Source organism: Tupaia chinensis, unplaced genomic scaffold (genome assembly GCF_000334495.1).
Source record: "Tupaia chinensis unplaced genomic scaffold, TupChi_1.0 Scaffold000430_1, whole genome shotgun sequence".
Classification (NCBI taxonomy): domain Eukaryota; kingdom Metazoa; phylum Chordata; class Mammalia; order Scandentia; family Tupaiidae; genus Tupaia; species Tupaia belangeri.
The window spans coordinates 2,847,847-2,862,843 of NW_006159935.1; the positions used below are offsets into that span (position 1 = coordinate 2,847,847).

A 14,997-nucleotide genomic window follows, 5' to 3' on the forward strand; every position below is an offset into this window, starting at 1 on the left:
AAAGAGACAGGAAGAGAGAGACAGAGGGAGAGAGAGGGAGAAAGACAGGAAGGGAGAGAGGGAGAGAGAGGGGGGAAAGATAAAGAGGTCAAGAGACAGGAAGAGAGGGGAGGAGAGACAGGGAAAGAAACAGGAAGAGAGAGAGAGAGGGAGAGAGGAGAGAGAGGGAGGGAGGAGGAGGGATAAAGAGGAAAAGAGACAGGAGGAGAGAGGGGAGGGGAGAGAGAGGGAGAGAGAAGGAGGATATGTGTGTGTAGAAAAGGCTGAGTTTCTGAAGCCAAGAGGCCTCTTCTCAGGGCGGGGCAGGGGTACAGAAAACACAGCTCTGGACACCAATGCTGAGGGCAAACTGCAAACTGATTCATTTGATGTGACCACCGATTGTGACAATAACAATTCCTATCATTTGTATGCCATTTAATAGTTTATAAAGCTCTTGGCACAGAACTTAACTTTTTAAACATTTATTTTATATCTTTGTGGGAGGCAGGCAGAGGGAGGAGGACAGGGAGAAGACCCAGCAGAGTCTACACTGCGAACCATCCCCAGCTAGTCTGGATCATAGCACACGCAGACCACAGTGGGACCCTACGACCTCCCACGTGGCCCAGCATCACAGAGCTCTGGTTACCACCATGCCTAGCCCCAAAACTTAACTCATAGAATACCCAGCAGAGCTTCCAATATACACAACTCATGGTCCAAATTCTAGACGAGGAATCTTCAAGTACAACAGAGTAACGTACCGGGGGGACAGTAGGGTGACAGGGTTTCGTCTCAAGTAATACAACTGTAACGCCAGGCCTTCTGTCACACCTTTATCAATTGATCTAACTACAAGTAAAGATCAAAATCAAACTGAAACCTTCCCACACGTGTGGTACATCAGGACACTGGCCGAGTGAACCATGCCGCGGCTGCAGAGCTTGAACCAAGAATAAAATGGGCCAAACGATTACTTCAGGCTAAACAGAAAAGCTGTGCTATAAATGAAGTACCTGTAGGGGACGAACAGCAAGCAGAGGCCTGGCAGTTTAATCTGTGCCCAGCTGAGCCGCCCATGTGCGTGAACTGAGCTGCCAACGGCGGGCGCTCGCGGTGCCTCCCGGTCAGCACAGAAGTGATGGCCACTCACGTCTGCACCTAACTCCTCAGGCTTGTCCATGCCATGGAGACCCAGGCAGGTCAGTCCGGTGGTCCAGAGAACAAATGTTCACACCCTCAGCACAAACCACTTGCTGTGTGCACACGAAGTATGCCACCAGCCCAGACGCAGGCACCTGCTGGCACCTACGAGGCAGCCACAGTAACCGCCCCGGGGAGCACGGTCTCCTTCCAAGAAATGGAGAAGACGAGGTGAGGAAGCTCAGTTATGAGTACCCGGCCAGAACAGCCTAGAACCTGGGTCTGGAAGGCGCGAAGTCCACACTCACTCCTCCTGCACCATCTCACTCAGGTTACGAGAACGGGCAGGAGGCACTGGGGAATTAAGGAATACGGCTGTGCCACTCCTGGTGCTGGGGGAGCCTCGGTCCCACGTTAGACACACCGCTGTCGCTCACACATCAGGACCCTCGCTACATTCCAGGGCCTTCCTCGGGCCCACAGACGCCCCCTCAGCTCCCAAAGATCCGCTGCACAGAGTCCAGTGAACCATAAACTGAGACAGAAACGATCTCTGATTTCACTAACTGCTAGCTGAAACGTAGTATTTCTTTCAATTATGCATCGCAGGCAGCCATCCCACCTGCAGCTGCATTAGCGGGATCTTGGATTTTGCTACTCAGGCATTTCCATCTTGCATTACGATGTTGCAGAAGTATCAGTAACACGGGTCCTCAGTACAACTTTGCAGTTGCTGTAGTTACTGGGCCTGCAGCGAGGCGGTGCTATTTAATGTGCTAATAAAGCAGCACCTATGCGATCGTATCGTCTTTAACAACGTTTTGACCGCGGTACTTCAATTGGTCTCCTCTCTCAATATGATTTTTATATTTTACTTTTAAAAATGCTTCATCAGTCTGCCAATGAGTTCCATGGCACGAGAAAGAGCCGGGAATTCCCTCCGATGACAGGCAGATACCGACCGTGGAACCAAGTACCCATATTGTCATACGAATCCGAGTTTACACTACTGATGGGTCTCCAAGAGTGCGAGGGAGTCTGTATAACTCACCCCGCTTAGATTCGCTTGCCCAACAGGTCAAGAAGGCGTGTTTTTCTAAGGAAAGTTATTACATATAACACACATGGGGCACTAATTTAGGGAGACAGACTGTGACCGTTGTGTAATACGGCCAAGTACCGTGTAGTGTGCAGAGCTCATGCTCAGGATTTGCAAGTCACTTCTGGATGTGACCCGGTCTCAGTGCGCATGGACATCGGCTACCCCTCGTGCCTGTAGAAGAGAACAGCGTCCCAGGAGACAGTGCTAAGGAACGATATGAAAACAGTGGAGACTCACCCAGTGTTGACTAGAAACACTTCAGAAACCCTCAAGCACGGTCGCACGGTCCTACCCCTCCCCCCAGCCACCCTGTGAAGTTCAGATAGAGGCCTTTAAAGTGGGGGCACTTTGCAAGGCAGTGGCGATCGTGATGGGCAGGACCGGGGAGGATGCACGCGGTCTCCACCTTTACGAGCGTCAATACTTAAAGGCAGATGAAGAACAACCACGCACACAAGGAGATAGCCCCACACCAACAATACTCCTAAACCCATCCAGGGGAGTGCGAGGCAGAGCCCCCCGGGGGACTTCCAGGCTCCCTTCTGCTAACCCTGGGCTCTATTTCACCACAATGCCAAGGTCTTAGAAACAACACAATGCCAAGGTCTTAGAAACAAAGGGAAGAAGGCCACGTGGAAATGCAGGCCAGAGAGAAGGCTCAGAGGAAACTTGCTTGATACTTTGAGGGGAAGACACATCCTTGCCAACCCTGTCTGCAATCGCTCCTCAGGCAAAATAAACCACAAAATGAAAATGAATTTCCTGCAAATCCACTGATAACAGACACTAGCTGATACCTAAGAACAGTGCTCTCTTCCACAAAACCACCACCAAGCGCACACTGCACAATGTTCCATGATGTGGAACATTTTCCCTAAAGTACCGAAGAAAAAGCAACTGCTCCAAGGGACTGCAGGTCTTGGGAAAAGAAAACCTAACAATTCTTTTACTGTTAGCCGCCAAATCTGATTCCGTCTGTCAGGCACAGGGCAATTCCCTGCGTCCCTTTCTGCTCATCATTTTCATGGGGTGGAAGGTACAACAGAGCAATGGTTTAATCCCAGGTTGCAATTTCCGAAGGGAAACAGGTGAGGCCAGGGTTACAGCCAGCTGGCTTGGTGAGAAAGGGGGTAGACGCTCCTGGCTCCCACCTAGCAGGCCCCACTCTCTATGAGGTTCTCCTTGAGGCCAGCTCTTCCAGCCGCATGTACCGGAGAATAACCGACCGCCAGAATGCGGGGCCACTGCATACGGCTCTCGTCTCTCCCGGGCTGAGCCACACATGCAAACTTCCGCAGGAACGGACCCGTTAACTGGTCCACAGAATAGGGAGATGGGGACAGGTGTGTACCTCGGCCACAACCACACAGCTTATCCTGACTGCCATCTAGATTCTTCAGGTAACATCAGTTCAGCTGGTAAAAAGAAGAGTGGCTTCCACGTGACAGCATTCGTTTAGGGGTCTCGCTTTTTCTTCTCAGACGCTTTTAAACTCTGGGTCAAAATGAAGCTTTTCCTATAACGCTTGAAAAATCTATCATGAATGACTGTGGAAGCACGGGGAATAAATGTCAAGGCATCTGCTTAAGAAATTTTTTTACTTTCTTTTTGGAGAGGTTTTTGCTATAGGAGACGTGCACTTGCCAGAAAGACAGAGAGAGACAGAGAGACAGAAAGCGAGAAATCACCCCCTGGGGGGGATGGCCACGCTGCAATCCCTTCTCCTCCATTCTCCTCTCAGGATCTTGGGCACGCACGCACACGCGCCTGGCATGAATTTAAGCCACCAGGTCCGGGACTCGAACCGCAGTCAACTACATGGGAGTCCAGCAACATAGCCATTACGCTAACTGCTGGTCCAAGAAATTTTAACATATAGATAATTCAGAAAGTTAATGATGAGGCTACAGCATAAAGAAACAAGAAGAAAAGCCAAGATACAATGAAAGGAAAACACTGCTTCGTGTCCCAGGCTCTCAGTCCGCATTCAGGAGCGTGTGCTCGGTCAGCTTAGACCGGAATTGCTGTGCCACGGCCTTTTGCGTGTTTACGATCCCTTATTAACTGTGCACACGTCCCACTCAGCTCTCCTCGTCCTCACCTCTGCCAGTCCGTGCGTAGGCGCTGCCCGCCTGGGGAAAGGATCCGTGAAGCCCCCGGAAGCAGCCAACGTGGGACTTGAGGGAGGCCTCTCAAGTGATGTCCATGTTCTCAGCCTCACCAACGGCCCGTTTTCCCACGTTCAACCCTACCCTCCCTGGCCTTTCTTAACGTGATGGAGATAGCAGGGCTCTAGTAAGACTACATTTCCCTCGCTCTAAACTCACTTCCTCAGAGGTGAAAACTTGCCTTACATTTTCCAAGTGAAAACGTCAGGTTCCTTTTCTCTACCCTCCCCCAGCTCCCACACCACCAAAAACTAGAGCACACAGCAGACACACACACTCCCCAACACGTGAGGACGAAGCCGAGGCCACAAGACTCCCGTGTCCGCACCGAAGCGCGGTGGCCGGGCGGTCCTGGGCGCAGCTCGGGCCCTGCCTGTCGCTCACTGCAGCCCACGCTGTCCAGGCCCACAGGAGCCCATCTTAGAGGAGATCTGCCGGTCAAGTCCATCTGCACAAGTTCATCCATTTACCTCTAAAGGACTCTCAGCCACTCGATTTCACAAGGAATCCGCCGTGATCAAGAACCTGCCCTCACTCCGCTAATGAAGCGTGTCCACGAGCTCGCCTGCCTCCCACTTTGATTTCCTCACAAGGACAGCCCATCCCGTGTATGGGTGGCTGGTGACTCAGTACTGGAGGTGACAGGCAGGGATCCCCCCACACACACTGCTAGGAGGCAGGAAGGCCCTCAAGACAGGCTCCAACCCTGACTTTTAGATACCATCCCAGATGGCGTAATGGCTGTGTCACTGGACTCTGATGTAGTTGACTGCAGTTCGAATCCCAGAACCAGTGGCTTAAACTCACCCTGGGCACATGTGCGCACGTACCCAAGATTCTGAGAGGAGAATGGAGGGGAAGGGATTGCGGCATGGCCATACCCTGAGGAGGTGACTTCTCGCTTTCTGTTTCTCTGTCTCTGTCTGTCTGGCAAGCACACACCCTATAGCAAAAACTTCTCAAAAAGAAAAAAAAAAAGATGCCCTCACAGGAAGGAAGAATATGGTGTGATCAGAAATGCCTGGGTGCCAGCCATGGTGCTGTAGTATTTGAGACTTTACTTTCCTCTTATGTAAACTTAGGATACGTGGAAACTAGCGTCTTCAATAGACCATTCGACACAACGCACAGGTGAGGCATAGTCAGCACTACCCGGCACCACCGCCGCGGCAGGGGGCCCGTCTTCCTTCCCCATTACTTGCTGATTCATAATTTGGACTCGCCACTAGCCGACCCTCTTCCCTCTGTTATAATATTTTTAATGGCATAATTTAGATACTATCCAATCCATCCTTTTGAAGTGTCTGATTTGGCTGTTTTTAGTATATTCACAGAGTTGAGTGGCCACCACTGACACTATCGAGAACACTGTCATCATCCCAAAAGAAACGCCGTGACACCACACGCATTAGAAGCTGGTCACGTCCCCAGGAGTCAACCGCTAACCTAGCAGGTTGTCGGAAAAGTCATGACGTATCCTTGCATAGAACAACAGACAAAAACACATCGCCACTTTTCTGACAGCCCAGTGTTGCAGCCTCTGTGTATCTGCCTATTGCAGGCATTCCGTAAAAGTAAAACGATCCGCTGTGCCTGGCTCTTTCCACTTCACGTACTGTTTCCAAGGTCTGTCATGTCTTAGCACACGTGCGTACTCCGTTCTCTGTCCCGGCTGAATGTTACCCGGCTGTAAGGAGGCAGCAGTCTGTTCATCTATGCCTAAGCGGATGCCATCTGGGTCATTCCCATTTGGAGATCTTCTGAATAACGCTGCCCTGAACAGTCACGTACACGCTTCTGGGCAGTGTATCCCTGCAGCCGCTGTGTCATGTGGTAACTCGATACTGAACCATTTGAAAACATCCTCGTCAACACTCGTTATTATCTGCTTCTTCTTTCTTACTGTAGCCATTCTAGTCTGCATGAGGGGTACTACATTGTGCTTTTAATTCACATTTCTCTTCCGTTAATGACACTGGGCCTCTTTTTTTCCCCTTTCTTTGGAGAGGTTTTTGCTGTAAGGCGCGTGCACTCTCCAGAAAGACAGAGACAAACAGAGAGACAGAAAGTGAAAACATCACTCCCGCCCCAGGGGGGATGGCCACGCCGCAATCCCTTCTCCTCCATTCTCCTCTCGGGATCTTGGGCACACATGCACACGCGTCTGGCGTGAGTTTAAGCCACCAGGTCCAGGACTCGAACCACAGTTGACTACATGGGAGTTCAGCGACATAGCCATTACGCTAACTGCTGGTCTCACACTGAGCATTTTTTCATGTGCTAACTGGCCATCTGTGTATCTTCTTTAGAGAAATATTTATTTAAATCTTCTGCCCACTTTAAAATTATATTATTGGTCTTTTTATTCTTCACTCTTGAAGAGTTCAAGTTCCTTCTTGTACCTATTAGAGATGGAAGTTCTGCGTACCCGAGTTCCCTCTGAGATACACGGCGTAGGTATGGTCTCCTATTCTGTGAGTTCTCTTTTGACTTTTTGATGATGTCCTCTAGTTACCAAAAACAAAAACCAAAAATTAATCTGGATAAAGTCGACGTTTTGTTTCTTTGTTGTCCATGTGTTTGGTGCCACATCTAAGAATTCACGGTCTCATCCAATGTCATAAAATGTCACTCCCAGAGGAAGCTAACTGGTGGCGCTCTGGAAGGCTGACCCATATGGGAAGCTTCTGGGCTCACATCCAGAGACTTACTCTCCAGAAAGACAGAGACAAACAGAGAGACAGAAAGTGAAAACATCACTCCCGCCCCAGGGGGGATGGCCACGCCGCAATCCCTTCTCCTCCATTCTCCTCTCGGGATCTTGGGCACACATGCACACGCGTCTGGCGTGAGTTTAAGCCACCAGGTCCAGGACTCGAACCACAGTTGACTACATGGGAGTTCAGCGACATAGCCATTACGCTAACTGCTGGTCTCACACTGAGCATTTTTTCATGTGCTAACTGGCCATCTGTGTATCTTCTTTAGAGAAATATTTATTTAAATCTTCTGCCCACTTTAAAATTATATTATTGGTCTTTTTATTCTTCACTCTTGAAGAGTTCAAGTTCCTTCTTGTACCTATTAGAGATGGAAGTTCTGCGTACCCGAGTTCCCTCTGAGATACACGGCGTAGGTATGGTCTCCTATTCTGTGAGTTCTCTTTTGACTTTTTGATGATGTCCTCTAGTTACCAAAAACAAAAACCAAAAATTAATCTGGATAAAGTCGACGTTTTGTTTCTTTGTTGTCCATGTGTTTGGTGCCACATCTAAGAATTCACGGTCTCATCCAATGTCATAAAATGTCACTCCCAGAGGAAGCTAACTGGTGGCGCTCTGGAAGGCTGACCCATATGGGAAGCTTCTGGGCTCACATCCAGAGACTTCCCCGAATAAGCTATCAACACACACAGCCCAGGATCCGGGGCTGTCAGGCAGACTGTGTTAATAGGGTCCTGGTGGGAGTGCTGTCTCCTTCTCATGGAGTAAATGAACTTAAAACATTTTTTTGACTCCTAGAGTTTCACAGTCTCAGTTCTTACACTGATGTTTATAATCCAGCTTGAGTTCATGTGTGTATGATGAGAGGCAGAGGTTCGACTGCTCGCGTTTGCGCCTGCAGGTATTTGACTGTCCTAGCACCGTTTGAAAAGACTATCCTGTCCCCCACTGACGGCCTGGGCACTCCTTTCCCTTCTAAATATACGTCGAGAGCATCCATTCTGTGCAGATGCAGAGCAGGCTGGCCGTATTTTCCAGTTAGAGGGTGTACACTACTCTACTGCGAACCTTGGGAGCACGTAAATGAGCCTCCCTTCTACTTCCTTAAGATTGTAAACCCCTCCCATTTAAAATATCTACTGGGATCAGACAGTAGCCCAGATGCTGAGATATAATGTCCATGAGGCCATAAGATGAATATAAAATGCAGTCCACCCAGGACAGAGATGAAGACAGGGTGTCAACGTTGCTGAAAGAACGAGAACAACTGTTTCTGTGCCAGAGGTTCTGGAAGGATCACAGCAAGGAGAGTCTTCTGACCAGAAAGAATGATGGAGTCAACAGAGACAGGCTCCTGGGTATTCCAGAAAGAGGGGAGCAATGGCCACCTGACACGCAGTTTGACAGGTCACAGTGTGGGAGGGCGGGCAAGGTGCTCCACCAGACGGGAGCGTGAGAGCGGGAGGACCTCGCGGCCGCTGCTGCTCCAGCGCCACTGTGCGGACGTGCCACTGCGCTCAACGTGAAGGCCACGTGCATTTCAGGAAGAAGATCTGGGAATGAGATGCAGAGTCAACCGGCACGGGGGCTAACCAGTACGCATGTCCAGCCTGGAGGGCAACCTTTTTTTTTGGTAATTCTTTTTCCACCACTGCATGTGACCAAGTATCCTGCTCCTTCTGATACCTGGGGATGGCACGTCTCCTAAGACTCCATACTTACATCTGCCTCCTCCTCTCTCTGAGATACGTCTGCCGCCAGCCTTAAAGATGCTGTGCACACATTCTATGGGCTTCTCAACTCAATTGTTTCAATGTTAATAGTCTGTTTTCTCCGTCGCTTTCCTGTAATATAGCACTAAGATATACTACTGTCATGAAGGTCACTCAACTCTGGGCCCGTATCCTGGCCGAGAAGCCCGATGGGACAGATGCACACGTGCTTTACAGACTGTTTCTCTTTCCCAACTGAGAATTCAAATCTCTGCACTTCTACCATTTGCCCACTCTTTCTAGCATTTTCTCTCATAACTGTCGGCTGAGACCGTCATTCTGCTTCCACCGGAGTTTCCTGAAAGTGAGTTTATCACTCTGCCTCTACCCTTCCTAGTTGCAACTTTACAGCAGACTTTCAGAATCAGAGATACACCCCGAGTCGGAAATTCTCCATTTTCCCTTGGACTCCTGAAAATGTTTTGCATTTACTATAACACCACTAGCCAAAAAAAAAAAAAAAAGAGAGAGAAGAGAAGAAAAGAGAAAAGAAGGCACAATGAGAGTGCTCTCCATTCTAATGCTCAACTTTTAAGTGGTATTCCTTAAATGGACCTCCAGCTTAAGAGGAGGTGCTATTTTTGCCGTCACAATGGTGAGAACTGTACCGTGTTCAATGGAATGAAACATTTCCTCAAAATAAATGAGCGAGGCATAATGGAATTCTGCATCCCTCGCTCTTTTCTGCTAATCGACTGGTGACATGAATGCGAGCCGTCATCTCGCGTCCCTGCTGGAAGAGACGGCTCTGCACCATTTTCTCCCTCCACTGATTCTTATTTACAAAGACCTGTGTAAAACAAGTCATTTATCTGCAACAGTGAGAAAACTAGCCAACAATCTGGTTCCTCAAGAAAAAGATGTCAAGTTGGCTCGCATGAAAGTGGGGATGGAAAAATGAAATTGCAGTGGCTGCAACAGGCCTGACCCAGTGAGGAAATGGGTAAGCTTTTACATCAGAGGAGAATGAATCTTTGATTCCTGCCTGTACCTCAACAATTTTCCTATGTAGCTGCCAATTTTTCTCCCCTCTAACTAAATCATTAAAAACTGAAAATGACAGATTTTCAGGACATTTTAAAAACAGAGGTAGAGAGACAAAAAAAAAAGAAAGAAAGAAAAGAAAGAAAATAAAGCAAGCAAGCTAAGAGAAGGAATAAAAAGGAAAAATAATCTGGAAAGATACAACCCAAAATAATGCAAGCACAGTGACTGTCATCTCTGAGTGGTTAAAGTGTAAATATTTTTGGTCTAGACTCTTCTAAGACTTTTCCTATTTTTTCTCAATGTGTACAGCATGTTCTTATAATCAGGAAAAAAAAAAAAAGAACAAAGCAGGCAGAGTAAAAGGAAAGTGGCTAGTTAGCTAAATACATGGAAAGGTGGGTCCACAGGGGGAGGATATTATGGGCTAGGCCAGGCCTGAAACTAACACTCAGAAATCCACTACAGTCCAGGCGCCCTGAGCATTTTATACCTTATGCAGGTACAAGAATATAACATGATTTAAAACTTTGTTTTTTTCATCTCTAAGATGACCTATTACCTTTTTATCTAAGAGAACACCAAAATTCAAAGAAACTTGACTACAATAACACAGTTCTCAGACGACAGTAACGGACCAAACCCAGGTTGTGCCACTCTACAGAGAGACGGGACTGCCGGAGGAGAGGGCAGCCCCGGGTGTTAACAATGTGGTCTTTGATATTTTTACTAAGTATGAATTTTTTTCCCTAGCAAACTGTGGTTCTGATGGCAAGGACCCTCTCAAGCAAGAGACACCATGAAGGGATTGCAACGAAAGGGTGCACAGGAAACACTACTTGTCAGAGGGTAGTCGGCGGTCCTTCTGTCCCTCCATCCTCTTAGCCCTGTGGCGTGTCAAGTGGAGAGACACAGGACCCGCCCTGTGGTGCCACAGAAGTGACAACACCCGATGTGGTAATCTACACGTACTCCGGAGCAGGTTTTAAAGCCTCAGTGTGGAGGTTGCTGAAACCACGGCAGTGCCCATGACGCGGGGGCCCAGCGGACGTTACCTGTGAGATATAACCCGGTGGCACGTGGATGGGCGGGATGGAGCCGTTGGGTGACATCATGGGAACCTCAGCAGGTCCTACAGACAAGGCAAGAATAAGATAGAAACAGTTGAAGAAACGTCATTATTCAAAATAATCACTGGTATTCAACTCCCCACGTTGAAGATAATGAATCCTTTTGACTATTTTCCCTTCGACAACTGGTCTATCATGCCTTAAACCTAGACTTGAAACTACGAATAAAAAGAAATTCTCCTGGCCGGCAGGCGGCATGGTGGCTGAGACGCTGGGTCCCAGCGGCTGACTCTGTGGGTTGAGCCCCAGACTCAGCGACTTGAAATTCAGGCTGGGCACGTGTGAGCATGGTCAAAATGCCAAGAGGAGAAGTGAATGCGAAAGTATTGCCCTGGGGCTGCCCCCCAGGGTGATTTCTCACTTTCCCTGTCTCTGTGTCTCTCTGTGCCAAGTGTACATGCCCTATAGCAAAAACCTAAAAAAAGAAAAATTCTTCAGCTGTTCCACTCAAGGAAAACAAACAAACAAAAAAAATTAGCACATGCACAAAATTATAAGCATCTTTATAAATGTTTCATGATTACCAAAGCCTCAAGTTCTATAAATTAAAGGTGCTCAGTTAAGTCTAACAGAGTGGGGAAAACAAAACAAAACAAACACACACACACAACTTTCCCTCTACTCTTTAAAATAATGTATTAGTAAACATTTAAACAAATAAATTTTGAGTTGAGCTTATCTCTTCTGGTTTAAAAAGCTCCTATTGCCTTTGGGTTTCTACTTTTCGGTTAGATTATTATTTTCAGTAAATCACTGTAACGTGCCATTAATTTGAAAGAGAGAATAACTGTCAAAATATTCCAAACCAACTGAGTTCGAAGTGTTTCTCATAAGGGAGGAAAAATAGATCATATTTTAAAATAGGTACTATTTAGAAATACTCATGCCAACTTTACCAGGATTATTTCAAAGTAAAGCATTTTATTAATAAGAGGTTCCTTTTTTTTTTTTTGGAGAAGTTTTTTCTTATTGGGTGTGTGCGCTTGCCAGAAAGACAGAGAGACAGAGAGATAGAAAGCGAGAAATCACCCCCCAGGGGGAATGGCCATGCCGAAATCCCTTCTCCTCCATTCTCCTCTCTGGATCTTGGGCATGCACACACATGTGCCCAGCATGAGTTTAAGCCACCGGGTCCAGGACTCGAACAGAGGTCGACTACATGGCAGTCCAGCGACAGAGCCATTACGCTAACTGCTGGTCCCAAGAGGTTATTTCCTAAATATTAAATTCTATGAATGTTAACCACATGCCTAAGGCAAACAATGAATGGGAAAGTTAACAAACTTTAAAGTTTGTTCCTTTAAGTAACGAAGTTCCTTAAGTTATGGTTTGAGTTGCTACTTAGTTACAAGGACACTGATTATGGTTTGAGTTGCTATTTAGTTACAAGGACACTGATTATCGTAACATCAAAATCAGCTTCTGAGAGCCCTGCCCAGATCCTAGAAGATCCGCCAGTGACTGGTTTGGGTAGCCAGCTCCCCTACTTAGCAACCCACACCCGATGTCAATGCGAAGCTAAGGCCTTGCAGTCTGTGATGGGACTTCCTGGCTCCAAGCTCCTCACGGTGTTTGTTTGCTTTCTCCGAATGTGTGTTGAGCTGCCGGCAATGAAAATTGCTCGGCTGGAACAGAAACCAAGAGAAACACACACTTTATTTGCAGAGAAGACAGGCGCTGCCCCCCAGTGCTGCATTTACATGTAGGCATAAAGCACCTCTCGTCACGTACAATCCAGTACTGTCCTAACGTCACAGGAGAGGACTGGGGGAGGCGAGGAGGGGCCAGGGCAAGGGCGTGCACGTGAGCAGGTCTGCACACGCCGGAAGCACGCACAGGAGCCTGGCAGAAAGACGCGCACCATTCGTGTAACACTCGCAGTGATGAGGATTCACCGCAACTGCAGGACCATGCCCCAAGTCACTCCCAGCTGACCCCTCTATACCGTCAACACCACGCGGCCCCTCGTGCGAGTGCAACGGCAATGATGTAAAGTGGAAGAAGAGAACGGCCACTGCAGGACCTCATTTTATTTTCAGGTAAAATTAAACTAACGCATCCACCAATCACTGAAGACACCTGCTTCCAAACCCATCTTTCACATCAGCTTCAGAATTTCTGCCATACCCATAAAGACATTTAGGCATTTAGTGAATCTTTTTATTTGAATTGAACTCAGTTTAAACAAACAAACAAAATAAGATTCAGAGACAGCTACCATTTCAGACTCAGCCTGAGCACAGTGGGAAATCCACAAGGCGACGTGCTCAGCTCCTTGGGGATGTTACCAGGACCAAGGTGTGTGTCTGACCCGGCTTACACACCAGCTCCCAGTCACACTGGTGGTGTGACCTTGGACAATTCACTCAGACGCTCTGAGCTTCATTGATCAGTGGTTATTATATACACAGGAACTACTCCTACTTCACAAGCTTGAGTTTAAAGATTAAATTCAACAATACATACAAGACGGCTTAGAGCAGTGTATGCATCATAATGTCACCAATCATCATTACTCTTTAAAACCACGCTCGTAATTTCATTGATCCAGGTTTTTTTGTTGTTGCTTTTTCTTACTTTATCTTTTGTTACGATTACATTTTAAATACTCATTTTGAAAACGTGCTGTCTGTCCCTATAACAAAATCAACAAGCGTACACTTTCACAATACTGAGCTAAGGGACAATCCTTCCTCATCAGATAAAAACAAAATATTTCACAATAAAAGTGAGAACAGAAGTGCCACCCCCTTGATAAAGTATTACTTCTTAATCAGCAAAATGTATACCCAGCAAACAGTCTCTTAACCCTAGGCATGACCCCAGAAACTGTTAAAGTCATTTGTGTGAAATGCTTTAAAGAATGTAAGGCAACTCTGATTTACAGCTAGAAAACGTTCTCTTGCCGGCCTTGGTTTCAAGAGTGGCCAAATGACTTTACCACGCCCTGCTACCTTTTCCTCCTGTCACTGTCATCAAAACCTTCTCAAAGCACAATTTGACATACACAAACTCAACGTGCCTTTGAACCCCACGGTTCCCCTCCTGGCTGAAATAAACCATTGTGCCTGCAGGCATTCAGGAGTTTAAGAACCAGCAAATAAACTCGCATTCACAATGGAAGCATGAGTGAAGTCACTGTCTCCCGGAACACTTACTTCCCAGTCTGAGTTCCGATCTCTGATCATCTGTGTTTGAGACAGTCCTGGTATTACTGTAATCCTTCTGTAATTAAAGCACACATTTCCTTTCCTAACTTCTACAACTAAGTTTCTCTTGATACTGTAATCAACACCTTGGAATATGGTCAAAATGGGTCTCTTATGCAAGCCACTAATACTGGCCACATAAAAAAAAAGAAAAAAAAAATCCCCAAAACAAAACTACACAATCTTCTTGAACAACGAAATTTCCTTCTTGATTATATCATGGAATCAAACTATTGAGCTTTCTAAAATTAAAAAACAAACAACAAGCAAAAATCTCTTAAGGTCTTTTAATTTGGCAGAGGGCCCTGGCCCTCACTGGAGGACACAGGAGAGAGAGAGAGAGAGAAAGTCCCTCCCAGGGGGTGAGTCAGGTCACCAGGCCTTTTCCATTTCTCCCTTCTTTTGGAGCCTTGGGTATGCATGCACGCATGCCCGGCATGTTTCTCAAGCTGCAGGTTCCGGGGCCCCTGTGAAACCCAGCCACTTTAACTACCATGCCACTAGCTGGCCAAGAAGCACCTAGCAATTAAAGGAATTTATTACAGGGACCAGCAGATGGCATAATGGTAATGTTGCTAGACTCCCACATGGACGAACACAGCTGGATTCCCAGATCTGGGGGCTTGAAACACGCCGGGTGCATGTGCGTACATGCCCAAGAGGAGAATGGACCCAAAATCCCAAGAGGAGAATGGAGGAGAAGGGATTGTGGCATGGCTATCCTCCCCGGAGGGTGATTGATTTCTGGTTTTCTGTCTTTCTGTGTCTCTGATGAGTTCAAGTG

At 47.3% G+C, this 14,997-nt stretch overlaps 1 protein-coding gene across 4 annotated transcripts in view; it reads right to left on the reverse strand.

Annotated features, from left to right (window-relative positions):
- FNDC3B (fibronectin type III domain containing 3B) overlaps positions 1–14,997 on the reverse strand; it is a 317,671-nt gene that overhangs the window by 167,061 nt on the left and 135,613 nt on the right. For all 4 annotated transcript variants that reach the window (XM_027774421.1, XM_014590333.2, XM_027774420.1 and 1 more), the window contains one exon: positions 10,930–11,006. In XM_027774421.1, coding sequence (XP_027630222.1) covers positions 10,930–11,006 — 77 coding nt within the window. The remainder of the gene's footprint in view (positions 1–10,929; positions 11,007–14,997) is intronic.